The sequence below is a fragment of the Doryrhamphus excisus genome, linkage group LG19 (assembly GCF_037039965.1).
Source record: "Doryrhamphus excisus strain RoL-2023G ecotype Guam linkage group LG19, RoL_Dexc_Guam_v1.1, whole genome shotgun sequence".
Taxonomy (NCBI): domain Eukaryota; kingdom Metazoa; phylum Chordata; class Actinopteri; order Syngnathiformes; family Syngnathidae; genus Doryrhamphus; species Doryrhamphus excisus.
This window is the reverse complement of record NC_136375.1, coordinates 884,691-903,865: the sequence shown is the minus strand read 5'-3', so window position 1 is coordinate 903,865 and position 19,175 is coordinate 884,691. Positions and strand designations below refer to the sequence as shown.

General features: G+C 45.8%; 1 protein-coding gene across 8 annotated transcripts in view; it reads right to left on the bottom strand.

Moving 5' to 3' along the window:
- Window positions 1–17,245, bottom strand: part of tnika (TRAF2 and NCK interacting kinase a) — a 52,557-nt gene extending 35,312 nt beyond the window's left edge. For 2 of the 8 annotated variants that reach the window (XM_058056541.2, XM_058056543.2), the window contains exons 1-2: window positions 16,947–17,245; window positions 7,225–7,290 (exon numbers count right to left, since the gene is read on the bottom strand). In XM_058056541.2, the coding sequence (XP_057912524.2) occupies window positions 7,225–7,290; window positions 16,947–17,003 (123 nt within the window). In that variant the 5' untranslated portion in view covers window positions 17,004–17,245. The remainder of the gene's footprint in view (window positions 1–7,224; window positions 7,291–16,946) is intronic. The other 6 variants (XM_058056554.2, XM_058056557.2, XM_058056544.2 and 3 more) reach the window with 5 other exon arrangements.
- Window positions 17,246–19,175: the final 1,930 nt, after the last annotated feature.

Below are 19,175 nucleotides of genomic sequence, written 5' to 3'. Positions count from 1 at the left end.
TGCTGTACTGGGCCCCCAATAACCCCCCCCCTTGGTAATCTCTACAGTTGGATAAATCCATGCTCCCTGCCGTTGGGAATACTGGCTGTGCATCTTTTCCAAACGACCTAGAAAAGGAAAAATGGGAACGAAGGCACTACGCTACACTACACTACACTGCGCTACGCTACACTACGCTACGCTACGCTACGCTACACTACGCTACGCTACGCTACACTGGCGGAGGAGAGTGAGAGCGGCCAAACTCTTTGTCTAGAGGAAATGGGTTAGACCCTAATCCTAATCCTAATCCTAATCCCTACACCATCCTGGTAATCCACACATACACCCAAACCCAGTTTGGGGAACAGCGTCAAAACCAGCAGCCATTGGCATGGCAACCGGACATCTGAAGGCGGGGAGACTGAGGGCGGCAAAACGGAGATTGTGGCTAAAGTGCAACGTCCGACGCTACGCTCCGTCACAGAGAAACCTACTTGTGTGTTTTATTTTTATCAATAAACATTTTACACATATTTACACTTTCTTCTCGTATATTCTCCTAATATTCGGTCTGTATTCCAGTAATATTTTGAATGTATTCCCACAATATTATTATTTATAATATCATTCATGCATTTGCCAGATAATTTTTTTTTTTCCCAGATCATAAAAAGTGATATTTTTTAAAAATGTCAGACATCTTCATGAATTACTACAGTTTTTGTCCTTGTTAAGTGGTATTTTAATACCTTCCACAGGATAATAAAGTACTTTATAGATACACCTGCAAAATCTCACAAACTCATCCAAGCGTCTGATTCTTCCAAAGCATTTTTAGACAAAACCAAAAACCAAGACGTGACAGCAATGTTTCACTGTGTCTGCACCCCGGGGGGGGGGGGGGGGGGCGTCAATACTGAACTTGCTTGACCTTCACTCCCATCATGCTTTGCAGCAGGTGTGGGGGAATTACGGCCACTTTCAGCAAACAAACGGCCCAAACTGCGTTCTGCCTCACGGAACACGGAGAAATAAGGCAGCGATAGAAGTGGCACAAACCCCCCCGCCGCACTTAAGACACCTGCAATTTGACACAACACACACACACACACACACACACACACACAACACAACACAACACACCCGGGCGTGGAATCAGTGAGGCAGTAAATAAAAGTGACAAAGGCCTCCATTCCAATCTAATACGCCACAGCCAAGGAAACACAAGAGGTGGCCTCAGGCGGCCCACATCCACCGTAAGCAGGGACAGGAAGAGGGACACACTGACACGGGCGGGGGCGGGGGCGGTGGTGTGGGGGGGGGGGCTGTGACAATATGGAAGACAGTTACAAGCAGAGACTTTGAAGACAGAAGGAAGACCAAAGCAATGATGTGTGAAGCCGTCCTGAGGGATTTAACTCCTGGCTACAGGTGTGTGCGTATGGGGGGGGGGGGGGGGGCAGTATCGCGTATTATGCCATCAGCAATCAGCATGTGTTGATTGCGTTATCTACTAAAGCCTCCTGAAACAATAATCCATCACCGGCCCGAGACGCGGTCGCTCATTATCCCGGACGCTCGCGCCGCTACAAGCTAATTAGCGAGCGGGCGGACACACAACTGTTGGACAAACAAGCTAATCTGAGGCTTTAGCGCAGTGCTGGTTAATCACAAACCACCACAGTTTAAGGAAGTGAACGGCATGGCGTGCCAAACTCCAATAATGATGTGGACTGCATGAGAAAGTGAAAAGGGAAGCCTAGCCCCACCTGGCTTGAGTTAGCAGCACGGCGCCAGCTACGGAAAAAGATATGACTTTATGATATTGGTAACAAAGCCTATGAATTTGGCTCTTTGGCTTTCACAATATTATGACCAGTGTGATGGTGGGATGGGATGGATGGTGGGATGGTGGGATGGTGGGATGGGATGATGGGATGGGATCTCCTCACCATCCCATCCCATCAAACCCACTAAGTCATTTCCACAGATCAGGTCCCAAGTCCACTCACCCCCTAATCCACTCATTAGCCAGTCACCCATCCACTTATCCCTCACTTCCAGCCAACCTGGCAACCTTCCTCCCACGCCTGGCAACCTTCCTCCCACGCCTGGCAACCTTCCTCCCACGCCTGGCAACCTTCCTCCCACGCCCACCTCCACAGACCAGGCGTGAAGGAGTGGGGGGGAGGGGGGGTACAGTACAGTCACGCTCTGATGGAGTTGGAGGTCAAAGGAGGAGGCCAGATGATTTACTGTCCAGCATGGAGGTGAGGGCAAGGAAGGAAGGAAGGAAGGAAGGAAGGAGAGTGTTGTAAGGACAAGGAAATGAGGAAGGAAGAACGGAAGTAGAGTGCTGTAAGGACAAGGACATGAGGAAGGAAGGAAGGAAGGAAGGAAGGAAGGAAGGGAGGAAGGAAAGAAAGAAGGAGAGTGTTGTAAGGACAAGGAAATGAGGAAGGAAGGAAGGAAGGAAGGAAGGAAGGAAGGAGAGTGTTGTAAGGACAAGGAAATGAGGAAGGAAGGAAGGAAGGAAGGAAGGAAGGAAGGAGAATGTTGTAAGGACAAGGAAATGAGGAAGGAAGGAAGGAGGGAAGGAAGGAGGAGGGAGAGTGTTGTAAGGACAAGGAAATGAGGAAGGAAGGAAGGAAGGAAGGAAGGAAGGGGAGTGTTGTAAGGACAAGGAAATGAGGAAGGAAGGAAGGAAGGAAGGAAGTAAGGAAGGAGAGTGTTGGACAAGGACAAGGAAATGAGGAAGTAAGTAAGTAAGGAAGGAAGGAGAGTGTTGGACAAGGACAAGTAAATGAGGAAGGAAGGAAGGAAGGAAGTAAGGAGAGTGTTGGACAAGGACAAGGAAATGAGGAAGGAAGGAAGGAAGGAAGGAAGGAAGGAAGGAAGGAAGGAAGGAAGAAAGGAAGGAGAGTGTTGGACAAGGACAAGGAAATGAGGAAGGAAGGAAGGAAGGAAGAAAGGAAGGAGAGTGTTGGACAAGGACAAGGAAATGAGGAAGGAAGGAAGGAAGGAAGGAAGGAAGGAAGGAAGGAAGGAAGGAGAGTGTTGGACAAGGACAAGGAAATGAGGAAGGAAGGAAGGAAGGAAGGAAGGAGAGTGTTGGACAAGGACAAGGAAATGAGGAAGGAAGGAAGGAAGGAGAGTGTTGGACAAGGAAATGAGGAAGGAAGGAAGGAAGGAAGTAAGGAGAGTGTTGGACAAGGACAAGGAAATGAGGAAGGAAGGAAGGAAGGAAGGAAGGAAGGAAGGAAGAAAGGAAGGAGAGTGTTGGACAAGGACAAGGAAATGAGGAAGGAAGGAAGGAAGGAAGAAAGGAAGGAGAGTGTTGGACAAGGACAAGGAAATGAGGAAGGAAGGAAGGAAGGAAGGAAGGAAGGAAGGAGAGTGTTGGACAAGGACAAGGAAATGAGGAAGGAAGGAAGGAAGGAAGGAAGGAGAGTGTTGGACAAGGACAAGGAAATGAGGAAGGAAGGAAGGAAGGAGAGTGTTGGACAAGGAAATGAGGAAGGAAGGAAGGAAGGAAGTAAGGAGAGTGTTGGACAAGGACAAGGAAATGAGGAAGGAAGGAAGGAAAGGAAGGACAAGGAAATGAGGAAGGAAGGAAGGAAGGAGAGGAAGGACTAGGAAATGAGGAAGGAAGGAAGGAGAGGAAGGACTAGGAAATGAGGAAGGAAGTAAGGAGAGGAAGGACTAGGAAATGAGGAAGGAAGGAAGGAAGGAAGGAAGTAAGGAGAGGAAGGACAAGGAAATGAGGAAGGAAGGAAGGAAGGAAGGAGCATCCAATGGGAAAGAGGAATAGTCATATTAAAGATTGTTGATTTCATTATGGATAAACTGTCACTCAAACTGTAAAATGATGGTCCTTACAGCCCCCCCCTACCCCCCCCCCCCCATAGAAAGGAAAAGGAGCGATGCGAGGTTGTTGTTGACATGAGGCATGGCTAATTGACCCCAGCCTGGGTGGCAGGGGTGCATTGTGGGTAAATGGGGCGTGAGTGGGGCGTGAGTGGGGCGTGAGTGGGGCGTGAGTGGGGCGTGAGTGGGGCGTGAGTGGGGGGCTTGGGTAAGCCAGAGCGAGGATGTGGGCTAATGAACACACTGCCAGGTGTGTGCATGCATCATTGTGTGTGTGTGTGTGTGTGTGTGTGTGTGTGTGTGTGTGTGTGTGGCAGAATGGGCACATCTGCTGTTCCCACGGTAACAAGCAACATCCACCTCAGTCACGGTTCACGGCTCATTCATGAGGACTCCAGAGATGGAGGATGGAGGATGGAGGACGGAGGACGGAGGACGGAGGACGGAGGATGGAGGATGGAGGATGGAGGATGGAGGATGGAGGACGGAGGACGGAGGACGAAGGAGTGTTCATGCGTGTGTCTCACAAAGCAAGACAAACAGAGAGGGTGGGGGGGGGGGCACTATGTCAAGTTGTCGGGCAAATTCTGAAATGCCCACAAGAAGCGGACAAGAGTTGACGGGCACTGTGCACGTTTAGAAATTGGTATAGACCAGGGGTGGGCAAACTACGGCCCGGGGCCACATGCGGCCCACCAAGTGTTCCGGCCCACCCCCCTTCATAGACGTTAGGCTTCCACACAGCTGCTCCTTGGACTGAGGGTCTCGTGTGTGCTCAATATCCAAATAGTTTTGCCTGAGGAAGAGCAAGAGTGAAAGTGTTCCGTCATCGGGCTGGGGGGGGGGGGGGGGGTACATAGGCCACATTCAATTCAGGGTGTTCCCCTGAGGTTCCCCTTGTTTTTGTTTTGCATTCAGCGTCAAGCTAGCGAGAGGCTGTTAAGTTCAAGTTGTTAAAGAGGAAAATAAATGAGAGAAGATGAGAAGTAGGAGATGAAGAGGCCTAACAGGAGGATGGAAGAAGGAGAAGGTGTTTAATTATTCAGCATTACCCATGTTCTCTATTTATGGGCCTTTTAGAGCAGCCATGGAACATATCTATATATATATCTATATATATATCTATATATCTATATACGTATCTATACACAAGGGAGGTTTCAAGGCAAAAAACTAAGAATAACATGCTGACTTATTGATGGGGAAACATGGAAGAATCCAAAGGGGTTGGAATGATAGAGAGACACAATAAAGTCCAAATGATATATTCCCGTCTTCCACAACATGGGAGCGGCTGATGAAATCCCAGATGTGTATCTTTTAACTAGACTCTTGGAACGTGTTGATAACCCGGCTATCTGTCCCTGGCAGGCCACCACAATGGCAGCTACGTATACGCCATATTATTCGCCCTCCGTCAAGCGTCACGTAAAACAGCACCAGACCCTTTTTTTTTTACCGCTGCATTCACGCATGGCTACGTCCGGATCTATGGCTTCTCCGTGCACGCTTGGCTGGATTAAAATGGTAACAACACGTACCGGGAGCTCATTTGAAAGTCATGTATGAGCGGTAAGTACGGAAAATCATTCAGGAAAAGCTTTTTCCCGCACATTAAAGTCGACTATTTTCCACGAATGCAGTGACGTTGAACGGAATTCAACTCATTTACAAAGGAAATATTCCTCTAAAGCAGCGCTTCCCAAATGGTTCCAACCCGCCCGTGACATCGTTCTCAAATATGTTACATTTAAAAAGGAATTCTACAGCAGAACTACTTCCTGGGATCACATGGAGACCGGAATGCACCGCTTAACTACCGCAGATGTTAGATGCCTGCCCGTATAATCCCATACGCTTTTTTATGCTGAATAAAAATAATAATAAAACAACAAAAAAATTAATAAAACAACCAAACTCAAGACATGAAAATAAATACCGAACAGATCACTTTGAATTTGTATTGCAATAATACATAATAAACAATAATAAAAATACACATTCAGGTAATAAGTCAGTCTTGTGCCCCCCCCCCCACATCCCCCCCCTCTGTTCTGATGAGCAAGGGAATTTTAAAAACACAAACTGCATCATTTTAGGATGGCCACAGTTTGACCCTGGAACAGATAATTTCTACTTCCATTATTTCCTATGAGTCCAAATAAATGAGATGCTCCACAGAATGTACATATATGAATATGCAAAGATCATATCATCATATACATAACCTGCTGGACTTTTATTTACTAGCCAATCAAAGCTTTGATTACCACGGAGATAATTAAGCCCATTTTTCCTCTCACGCACACGTGCACACACGTGCACGCACACACACACGCACTAAGAGAGTAAAAGTGGTTGAGAGCAGCTTCGGCAGCAGCGGTTCCACTTGGCTAATACCCACCAGACTGAAGGTCAATTTATCTTCTCACACTCTCAGATTGAGCCGCTCACAGGATGATGATGATGATGATGATGATGATGATGATGATCCATCTCCCCGGGCTTATACGGGCCGAGACGAGGGGATGGGAATCTTGTCAGTATAAGAAAATAGACTAGAGTTTTGCTCCGGTGCTTTTTTGTCAAGCAGTTCCTGCTCTTCTCAGGAGAATTTAGGAGGACTTTGTACCAAGAGGAGTTCAGCAGTAGAGGTGGGACATTTTGCTGAGCACATATTTTTGTTATGGGTCAAAATTAAAAAAAAAAAAAAAGAGTATGCCACATAATCACTTTAAAGCGTATTTGTGGAAAGAGCACAAAGCAGCTGATGTGGGGTCACCGTGGCAACAGCAGTGATGCTCTGACCAGTTCCAATGTAATACAGTACGTAGTGTTTTCCTACAATTTGATAATAATGCTGACATATAAAGAATAAATGATCAATCAGTACAAGAAAATGAGCTAGAAATGCAATACAAAAATCAGCATGAACACTGGGTGGCGGCCATGATGAATTATTGACGTGAAATGGTGCAATCCAAACAACACAACACAAGCAAGTCTGATTTCCGAAGGTCTCACAGCGCTTTAAGAGCTCTTCTCCTGTGGTGCCCAACCTTGATAGATGCCACCAAGACGGCTACCCGTGTGTCCGCCCCCGGCTTACGTATTCCTGCCACAGACTGCGCCAGGAAAAGGAAGCGAAGGCCATAACGGAGGGAAGTGAAGGCGGCGAGATAGCAACCGCAGTGATGTTGCAACATTGCAAAGACACTTCCCCTTCAATGACTTCATGGAGGCGCAGCAGGGATGCGCACCAGCAACTCAAAGCAATCTTCTCCATAGGCTCCACCGCTCTGGTGCCCGCGTGCCCTCGTGCTTTGCTTGACGCTTTTACGTATCTTATCTCCTCCCCCTAGAGCGCCATCTTACCTTGTACACTTGGCCGTAGGTGCCATTCCCCACCAGCTCCACCAGTTCAAAGATGCCAGCTGGATCCTGAAAATAATACAAAGGAGGTCATGGTCAGGGTGCGGGAACGCATTTATTAACATCCATGGTTCTCAGTTATTCCCCACTGGAGAACACAAATGTTTTCATGCCACCCCAATTAGGAATAGCGATACCGGGTACTGATACATGCATACATGATACATACATACATGATACAGGTTAGAGTATATTAAAGTAGTACTAATGGAGGTTCCGTGTGAGGTTGGACAAACAGTATAGCGAGACAGGCTTTATACACGGTGAGAATTTAACATCCACAGTGAGTGGGTCTCCAACAGTACAACAAACCCATTGACCCAACACCCCCCCCCCCCCCCCCCCCCGTCCCCCCACCACTTCCACAACTCCCCCTTCCAAGCTGGTGCATGTTGCTACGGCATTCCAACAATAGCTGGCATTCGCCGAAGTCCATCTACGGCTCTCCTCCATCCAAGTAGGCGGGTCAAGGGTTTTAGTCAAAGTACTTCGAAAATCAATAGAGTGCTTGTCTGTTAGAACGCCAATAAATCAGCATGGAGTTATAATGGTGGCTTGCAAGTACAATGCAAGTACAATGCAAGTACAATGCAAGTACAATGCAAGTACAACCACACCAAAATCAACCGTGATCTTAGCGCCTTCTTCGTGAAGTGAGTGTAAGTGTCCAGGCTGGGTAGAAAATATTACATACAGGGGCACAGCAAGGGGGGGTGAAAGGTCATCTACAGCAGGGGTTTCCAAGTCCGGCACAGTAAGAATCCCTCCTCAGATAAAATACCTTTGGGGTTCTCCTACTGCCTGAAAAAGTCACTGAGTGGATTTTTCCTTGCTATTGGTTTTGCCTTACTTAACACATGACTGACGTTAGATTGGCGGGTCAGGGAAAAACTAGACTTCTTGATTTGCTCCATGGCCCTACATGGTGATAAAGTGCTGAAGAAGCCAAGTTGGAGGTCACCAGCTGGAGGTCACCAGCTGGAGGTCACCAACAGTTGGCCAGACATTCTCCTTCAGTAGATTCATGCTTCCATTTATCACAAGTCTTTCAGGTCCTGTGAAGCGGCAAAACAGCCCCAGACCGTCACACTACCACCACCATATTCTACTGTTGATGTTTACACCTGATGTAATGGGACACACACTTTTCATAAAGTTCAACTTTTGTCAAGTCAGACTTGACTTATTTTCCCAAAATTCTTGGGCATCACCAAGATGTTTTTTTTTTGTTCAGCAGTGGTTTTGGTCTTGGAACTGTTTTTGTCCAGTGTGGAGTCACAAAACGGACCTTAACTGAGGTAAGTGAGGCGTGCACTTCTTTGGATAGGGGTAGTGGGGTCTTTTGGGACCTCTTGGATGAGTTGTGGCTGCAATCTTGGGGTCACCTTGGTTGGCCGGCCACTTCTGGGAAGGTTCACTACTGTTCCAGTTGCGGATAATGGCTCTGACTGTGGTTCGCTGGAATCCCAAAGCTTTAACTAATAATTGTTGTAATTTCTTAAAATTCTAAGAAAAACATATATATATATATATATTGAGGATTGTTAAAAATATATCTTCAAATATATTTTCATATTTTTAAAGAACATTGTAAAATTCCCCAATAATGTGTGGAAACAAAGCTTCTATCTTGTGTGAGAAACACTATTGGATTGAAGAAATAACTCATGGCAAAACAGGAAGGTGGGGTCTCGCTGCCATATCGTCCCTTAGCTAGACCCCCATGATCAAAGTCTTCAGTGAAGGTCAAAGTAACCTTAAATGTTCATTTATCTCTTTCATTATTTTGCTTTATGCACATAAAAGTACAAAACATATATACATACACGCTAGCTAGGGATATTTATACATGAAGAACACGGAAAATGTACGCATACCAAGGCTACATTTGGGGGTACAATGTTAACTGAAACACTTTAACCAAGGTTCTATTGTACGCTTGTGTCAGATTCAAAGCCGTGCTGGTCCAGTTCTTGATTCAGTTCTCATCGGATTGTGTAGATTCTAAAGATGACCTGTCCTTCCCATCTTGCCTCCTCCTTCCTTCCCTTGCCCACTTTGTCTCTCGGCTCTTCACTTTGTCTCCATGGATTTCCGTAGGACTCAGCAGAGCTGTCAAGCTGTCAGCTGTTTCCAAAAGACAGCGACCTCCTCCTCCTCCTCCTCCACCTCCTCCTCCCTTTTCTTGTTTGCCTCCTCTTCTCTGCTGTGTGCGGCCCGACACAGAAAACCCAAAACGACTGAGGCCATCTCGTCCTCTTTGTCTCAAGTACATCCTCCTTCTGTCTCGCACTTCTCACCGCCGCCACCCACACCGAAGCTGGTCTTCTAATCTTCGAGAAAGCGTGTCAAAGCCAAACGGGACCACGATAGGCCAGACGGTGCTTTTCCTCCCCTCACTTCCCCTTTTTCCAGATCTGCATGTCGACTTTATGACAGGAACTCCTGAGACAATAGGATGGTGTTTCATTCTGTTTTTACACAACAGGACGTGGACCTCAGCTCCCCCAAACCACCATCTGAAAGCGAGCAGTTTTTTGCTGCTCCAGTTCATACGTGTCCCCGGGCCGGCTGGTAAAAATACAGCACGCCATCATTCATCTTTTATAGGCCACGTGCACAACCGGGCTCTCGGTGCGTCTACGGCCGTGCACTTCCAGATACTCCGCTAGCATCACATGACCCAGGTTTGGGGCGGCCCACCAACCCATGTATACCTGGGGTCACAGGTCACAGAGTTAGCTGCCAGGGTGGGCACTAGCGAGTTATGGGATGGAGTTTTTAGTGTCCGGACGTCCAGAGATGATGCTACTGACGTTAGCTACCGCCGCCAATCCCTAACGGGGGCGTCCCGAATGAAGCCAAAAGTAAACATATAATAGAAGTCATCCACTAGCAGATACATATTCATAGTACCCAAAGGCGTACTTCTACTGGAGACCAAAAGAAGTCCCTATTCAAGCAGGTTTAAGCTACGTATAAAAATGGCGTCAAGGTGACGGAAGTCCATTTGATCAGAGCTGAGCATGGATCTTTCACACGGATTTACACATTCCAAAACAAGGATCAGATGGAAGAGTATCACTGCGATATTTAGTACTTTTGGGGGCTTGGCAAGCAAAAGTTTCAGCAAGATTATCAATAAAAAAAAACTTGACCCTTGTCCCTCATATTGATTCATACTTGATACTGTACCGGAAACGTTCCCAACTTCCCTAAATGTCATGCTCTAGAACCTCGTGATAGAGACGTAGAAGACATGACTACGTCGCTGAACTCCCTCTATGCAGCTCTAAACGGGATGTTTGTCCGGTGGGGGGGGGGGTATTACGCAGCGGCCATTATGAATAATGGCTTTTAGAGTGCAGGCCTGCAGTTCTTGTGAAAGCCACTTTACTGGTGAGTGACTGCGTTTGATTCCTCAACGTAACCTCAAGCCCCCTTTGCTGGCTCTTGCCAACCCCGGCATTTTCTCCCCTGTTCAATTCCCATAGCAGGTCTCCTCCCAACAGGTCAGGAAAACCGGATAGTGGGAATGAATACATTTGGCAACAAGGATGGCTTCCTCGCTCACAAATCCTACGAAGCAGCAAATGTGGCTCAGGTTTTCTTAAAGGTCTTAAAGGCGTACTTTGGCCTGTACAGGTAACAAGTAAGGACTACAAGTGGAGAGCAGAGGCCCAGATATGAGCAGCCATCTTTGATTGGCGACCATCATCATCATCATCATCAATAGGCGTCTGGCTGTGGCTCCAGGACCCATCCAATAATAATAATAATAATAATAATGTCATAAGTAGGCAGAATATGGAAAGAAATCAGATATACACGTGTCAGTCCATTCACATACAGGTATCACAAACACGTGTCAGTCCATTCACGTACATGTATCACAAACACGTGTCGGTCCATTCACATACATGTATCACAAACACGTGTCGGTCCATTCACGTACATGTATAACAAACACGTGTCAGTCCATTCACATACAGGTATCACAAACACGTGTCGGTCCATTCACGTACATGTATCACAAACACGTGTCGGTCCATTCACGTACAGGTATCACAAACACGTGTCGGTCCATTCCCATACAGGTATCACAAACACGTGTCGGTCCATTCCCGTACAGGTATCACAAACACGTGTCGGTCCATTCACGTACATGTATCACAAACACATGTCAGTCCATTCACATACAGGTATCACAAACACGTGTCGGTCCATTCACGTACATGTATCACCAACACGTGTCGGTCCATTCACGTACAGGTATCACCAACACGTGTCGGTCCATTCACGTACAGGTATCACAAACACATGTCGGTCCATTCCCATACAGGTATCACAAACACGTGTCGGTCCATTCACGTACAGGTATCACAAACACGTGTCGGTCCATTCCCATACAGGTATCACAAACACGTGTCGGTCCATTCCCATACAGGTATCACAAACACGTGTCAGTCCATTCACGTACATGTATCACAAACACGTGTCGGTCCATTCACGTACAGGTATCACAAACACGTGTCGGTCCATTCACGTACAGGTATCACAAACACGTGTCGGTCCATTCCCATACAGGTATCACAAACACGTGTCGGTCCATTCACGTACAGGTATCACAAACACGTGTCGGTCCATTCCCATACAGGTATCACAAACACGTGTCGGTCCATTCCCATACAGGTATCACAAACACGTGTCGGTCCATTCACGTACAGGTATCACAAACACGTGTCGGTCCATTCACGTACAGGTATCACAAACACGTGTCGGTCCATTCACGTACAGGTATCACAAACACGTGTCGGTCCATTCACGTACATGTATCACAAACACGTGTCAGTCCATTCACATACAGGTATCACAAACACGTGTCGGTCCATTCACGTACAGGTATCACAAACACGTGTCGGTCCATTCACGTACAGGTATCACAAACACGTGTCGGTCCATTCACGTACAGGTATCACAAACACGTGTCGGTCCATTCACGTACATGTATAACAAACACGTGTCAGTCCATTCACATACAGGTATCACAAACACGTGTCGGTCCATTCACGTACAGGTATCACAAACACGTGTCGGTCCATTCCCATACAGGTATCACAAACACGTGTCGGTCCATTCACGTACAGGTATCACAAACACGTGTCGGTCCATTCACGTACAGGTATCACAAACACGTGTCGGTCCATTCACGTACAGGTATCACAAACACGTGTCGGTCCATTCACGTACATGTATAACAAACACGTGTCAGTCCATTCACATACAGGTATCACAAACACGTGTCGGTCCATTCACGTACAGGTATCACAAACACGTGTCGGTCCATTCACGTACAGGTATCACAAACACGTGTCGGTCCATTCACGTACAGGTATCACAAACACGTGTCGGTCCATTCCCATACAGGTATCACAAACACGTGTCGGTCCATTCACGTACAGGTATCACAAACACGTGTCGGTCCATTCCCATACAGGTATCACAAACACGTGTCGGTCCATTCCCATACAGGTATCAAAAAACATGTGTCAGTCCATTCACATACAGGTATCGCAAACACGTGTCAATCCATTCCCATACAGGTATTGCAAAGATGTGTCAGTCAATTCACATACACGTAGTGTCGGTCCATTCACATACAGGTATCACAAACGCGTGTCGGTCCATTCCCATACAGGTAGTGTCGGTCCATTCCCATACAGGTATCGCAAAGACGTGTCGGTCCATTCACATACAGGTATCACAAACGTGTGTCGGTCCATTCCCATACACATAGTGTCGGTCCATTCCCGTACACGTATCGCAAATGCTTGTCGGTCCATTCCCATACATGTATTGTAAAGATGTGTCGGCCTATTCCCATACAGGTAGTGTCGGTCCATTCCCATACAGGTAGTGTCGGTCCATTCCCATACAGGTAGTGTCGGTCCATTCCCATACACGTAGTGTCGGTCCATTCCCATACACGTAGTGTCGGTACATTCCCATACACGTAGTGTCGGTACATTCCCATACACGTAGTGTCGGTACATTCCCATACACGTAGTGTCGGTACATTCCCATACACGTAGTGTCGGTACATTCCCATACACGTAGTGTCGGTACATTCCCATACATGTATTGTAAAGATGTGTCGGTCTATTCCCATACAGGTAGTGTCGGTACATTCCCATACACGCAGTGTCGGTCCATTCCCATACACTTAGTGTCGGTCCATTCCCATACACGTAGTGTCGGTCCATTCCCATACACGTAGTGTCGGTACATTCCCATACAGGTAGTGTCGGTCCATTCCCATACACGTATCGCAAACGTGTGTCGGTCCATTCCAATACACGTATCGGTCCATTCCCATACCGGTATTGCAAACATTCATGTATTGAAAATGTGTTGGTCCATTCACACACATTGTAACCATGTGATGGTTAATTCACAAACACGTGTTGGTCCATTCACATACGTTCATTCGTTTTCTACCGCTTATCACGTATGCCAAAACCACGTTGGTCCATTCACATACACATATATATATGCACGTACTGCAAACATGTGTCGGTTCATTCATAAAGATGTATTCCAAACATGTGCTAGTACATTCACATAAACATATTCCAAACATGTGTTGGTCCATTCACATACGGTATATGTACATCATGTAAACACCTGTCTATCCATTCGCATACAGACATAATGTGATGTCTGTACTTTTTCATAGACATTGTTTGGTTGCTCTTAAATAAAGTTGAAGTTATTAGGATCCTCATAATGATCTTTAAAAATGCACCTTTGGTTCTAGCAGTGCAACAACGCCAGGTGATACTGCTGGACTCCAGGAAGGGAATTAACACCAATCTGAGGGATCAGAGCCAGCCTGGTTTCAGGTCGGCATGTTCGGAATCTGCTCGGAAAGAAACCGGCAGTAGGCAGGAAACGCAATACTTGCATAGAGGAAATAGACCCGTGTGTCCCCATATTTGTTGATGTGAGGGTCACCGTCGCTAACAAACACATTATGATGGGACTGTATGTGAATCCATTATGTCAATGGAAACATGGAAAACCTGATGATAATTTGTTTCCATATTTATGTATTCATGCTTTATTTCATCAAGCACTGCATTTTTGCACTTTATTCTGAAGTCCTAGAAAGTCCTGGAATGGGGGGGCTTGTTTCACACTGCAGCTATGCAAGCTGTTTGGTGTGAGCCGATATAATCTGATACCTGATATCGGACCAATATACAATATCAATATCCGATTGGGACACTCCTGTTCAATAGTGTTGTGTTCCTGCCCCCACAAAGATAAAGCGACTGTGCCGACAAGATGTCTCACTCTGTTCTATGAAATGATGTTCTCCTATGAAAGGTTCAGGTGCTGAACCAAAGTTCAGCAAATTTATTATATTTATTTATTGTTTATTATATGTATTTATTATTTATCATATTTATTAAATTTATTTATTTATATTATTGCAAGTTTTTTTATGAACGAGAACCCATTGTGTGAGTCATATTGGAGGGAAGGGTTCTGGAGCAACTGTTATTACAAATGTTGAACTGAAATCAGAGGGGAACATCAACCAAGCAGGAGGGTTTAGGGGGTTGAGGACTCATGGGACAATTTCACGGGCGTCTCAGCTACTCTTAGGTTTTCCCGATTGGCCTTGAACACAACCCCATCACGGTTACATGTAGTAACCGCCATCTTTGATCATAAAAATCAATAAAAGGCAAGTGTGACGGGGTCTATCACTGACGGGAGGGAGAAATAGGTCAAGTGGAGATGGGCGGTGAGGGGGGCGGGGGGGGGGGGTGCACCAGACCGGACCGCCATACAGTATATAGACTATTCATGAATAAGCCCTGTGTAAGCCTCGGGCACTGCTGTGGCCCCGTTACCATGGCGTCCGTGGGGAAGGGACCGTGGAATGTGGCCTCAGCGGGCAGCAGGCATGGAGAGGGGGGGGTGGGGGGGGGGGGGGTTCTGATCAGGCGACGACGGGTGTTTGCTACTTTAGTCACCGGTCACATCAGAGAGGAGCCTTTCAGGAGCCATTCATCTCCTCTTCCTCTCCATCCTCCTCTCTGGCGTCCATCTTTGGATGTCACACCTGAGCGCGTGCACGCAAAGCTCCCCCGCCGCTTTGCCATCTGTTGCGCCCACCAGCTGACCGTGTGAAGGTGGGCTTTATTGGACCTCCATGTCCTCCAAAACACATCATAGTCCAACCTCTGGTGGTCTATTGGTGCTTTTCTCCAGCCTTGGCCTTCAAGCAAACGTCAAAAAAAAAAGCTCCTGATGCCAAACCCCCTTCCCATCACGACCAGTATTACATCAACCTACCCGCCCCCCTCGGCCCCCTCGTCAGACCCAGCTGACCTACTTCCTGTCTAGCCCGTGTATGACTGTACAGTCATCTGGCTGAGTGTGTTTACAACTGAGCATAAGCATCATTGCTCTACACTTGGTACGTGCCGTATGGACGCTTATGGAAAAGCTGGTCCCTTGATAGTTTTTGCACGTAAAATATTCATCAATGACAACACAACGGAACACAAAATGCAACTTTTTAGTACTAAGGCAGATAAAAATCCCAAAGCTCCATGTTCCTGGTAAAAAGGTCATTCCCATCCTTGGTAAAACAACCTCAATGAGATGAACTGAAAAAGGTTAGACAGCCGTTTCTAAAGCTCTGGGACTCCAGCCAACCACAGTGAGAGTCATTATCCACAAATGGTGGAAACATGGAACGGTGGTGAACCTTCCTAGGGGTGGCCGACCAAACAAAATGGCCGCAGAAGCGTAGCTCCGCCTCATGTAAGAGGTCCCAAAAGACCCCACAACAACATCCAACGAATGGCAGGCCTCAATTAGGGTCAGTGTTCATGACGCCACCTTTAGAAAGACCCTGGGCAAAAATGGCTTGCATGGTAGTTCCAAGACCAAAAGCAGTGCTGAACAAGAACATTAAGACTGGTCTCCATTTTGCTGGAGAACATCTTGATGACTTTTGGGGAAATATTCTGGTCTGACTAGACAAGAGTTTTTTGGAAGGAGTGTGTCCAATTCCATCTGGCGGGTTACTTGGTGACCTCGAGCTGAAACCAAGATGGTGTTGCTAACGTACGTGTCCTCCTGTCCTCCTTAGTGATGTATTGTTGTGTTTAAGATGGCGTGTATAGCGTTAGCATAAGTGTAGAGGTACATTGTGTATGTCATTGGTGAATAAAGTACACAACAGGCCGTCGTTTTTTTACTAGTTTTTGCATAAAATGTGAAACCCACATAATTGACCTTTAGCCTCCCTTAAGTCCAGGTAGGACAGGTCCATGTCAAATTAGCTTCCAATTAGCCTCCACTCCTACCACTAATAACTGGACCACCAAAAGCTATGCTTAGGACCCCATACAAGGTGGTCCCGTGTTGGTCGGCAGGGGTCCACCAAGTAGAGCCAAAGTCCGCACACCAGCAAGGCTGGTGGACGCTAAAATAAAGACAGCAAGTGCACCCCAAAACACATCCACCCTGGCGGACATGTTTAGTAATGAGGTCACAATTGCACCTGTCAGGTGTACAAATAAAGCACGATTCAAATCCAAACCAAACACTCACGAGACACAAGAAAAGTCAGGCCGGCTTACCCGCAAAGCAGACAGGTCGATTTCATCCAGACTCCGAGCAGGAGAGTCACTCGCCATGATGGAGGACACGGAAAGCCTCCAAAAATTAATGTCCACTCCGAAAACAAGCCGATGTTGTTAAAGAAACTAACCCTCCGGGAAACACGGCCCCCCCTTCTCTCTGCGTAAAGGCCGGGAGGGCGCACTGTTATGCCGCTACCGCTTCCGGGTCCATGATGGCGGCGCGTCGCGGGATGCGTGGCCGGGATGTGTGCGCTTCGGAGCGGCCGCGAGCGTCTGACTTTGCCGCTGGTGGGTGACGGCAAGTGAACATAGGATCTGGGGAGTGGGAAGAGGCGGGGCTGAGAGACGACACGCCCATATGTGGGCGGAGCCCCGTGCAGTTAGTACAGTTAAAGTCAATAAAATTATATATACATATACTATATATCAATATTGTATTTGAAAAAAAAATATTGGAGATTTATTGTCTTCTAAAGTATTTTTTATATATTTTTTAAATATTTAACTAAAATTCATAAAAAAATTGAATTTTAATTATTGATTTTATGCCTTCAAATGATTGTTGAAGCATCTGTGGTGTGAACCAGTGCTCATTTTATTTGTCAGCCATTCGAATTACAGTTTCATGAACACATCGAGGAAAACCGGATACCGTATTGCAACTGTACAAAACTATTAACAGTGGAAGCTAAAGTGAAAACCGGCGCCAAATACAGTCGCTGTGTACTTCATGAAAACACCAGGCTGAAAATATGAACATGTGTAAATAAGTGTTAAAGTATTAGTATAAGGCGTGTGAATACAGGTACGGATACAGTGGTATTAAACCAACAAAACCACTCCATGGTCCCGGTCCAAAAAGATAAACATGAAAATGCACCTTCAGCAAGTATAAAGTTCATTTTGTTCCAACGGTTTCTCCCACAATCCAGCATCTTCAAAGTTGACGTTAATGTTTCATATATATTTCAAATATTCATCCTGCATGCTAGTTTCTCAGCACAAGACAAGTGGTTGCTAAAATTCACATTAAAATGGAGACACAAATGGGACAGCTCTCAAAATGACTTATCATACAAAATAGAGCAAATATCTCACAAACAGATGCACCTACTTACAGCCATAACAATCATAAACTATAATAAAATAGTTCAGGTAAAGTGAGTCTTGTGTGGTTGAAATGCTAGTTGGGTGGTTTTTACACTCTACTGTGGAGCAGCTGTACCTTTAAGACACCAGCACCACCTGCTGGTGGACAAATGCTATTACATGATCAAATGACCAGTAGATTGTCTCCCTCGGGCCTTTTCGCCTGCATTCACACTTGTGGTTGGTTAAAAAAAATGGTAAAAAATAAAAAAAGATACTCGGTGCACACTTTGTTGCAAAGGTATTTTTGTCACATGACCAAAGACTGTGCAGTAAAGAACATATGCCGTACATAAAGTAAGGACTTGATTGGACGGCTTTTGTGACACAACTGATTCCAACCAGCTTAGAATTCCCCAAAAGTTTCTAAAATCTACTTTTAAAGAGCTTTCGTGACATGCTAGGTGACTTAATCCGAATTAAAATGCTGACGGCTGGGTTGAATATGTCGGTTATTTTTATATTATGTTATTTTTACCATATTAGATTTCCCTAAAATATGTTTTTATCAAGTACTATATGTTGGATATTTTTTTATTCTGCTTTTTTCCAGCTTAGAATTCCCCAAAAGCTTCTAAAACCTACTTTTAAAGAGCTTTTGTGACATGCTAGGTGACTTAATCCCGATGAAAATGCTGACGGCTGGGTTGAATATGTCGGTTACTTTTATATTCTGCTATTTTTACCATATTAGATTTCCCTAAAATATGGTTTTTATGCTTCTAAAAGCGTTTTCACGACATATGAGGTGGCGTAATATTTCCCCAAAAGCTTCTAAAATATACTTAAAGAGCTTTCGTGACATAATAGGCGACTTAATTGAAAGTATTCCAAACCAAAATGCTAGGTCGTAGCATTTAAGTAGGTCGTTTTTATATTGTGATTTGACCAAAAGCTTCTAAAATATACTTTTAAAGTGCGGTTGTGACATATTACTTGATGAAGCTGAAACATTACAAACCAAAATGCTGTCTGCCAGGTTGAATATTTAGGCTATTTCGATACCGTCTGCTATATTTAGCAGCTTAGATTTCACCAAAAGACTCTAAAATATATCAAACCGCACCAGAGTCCACT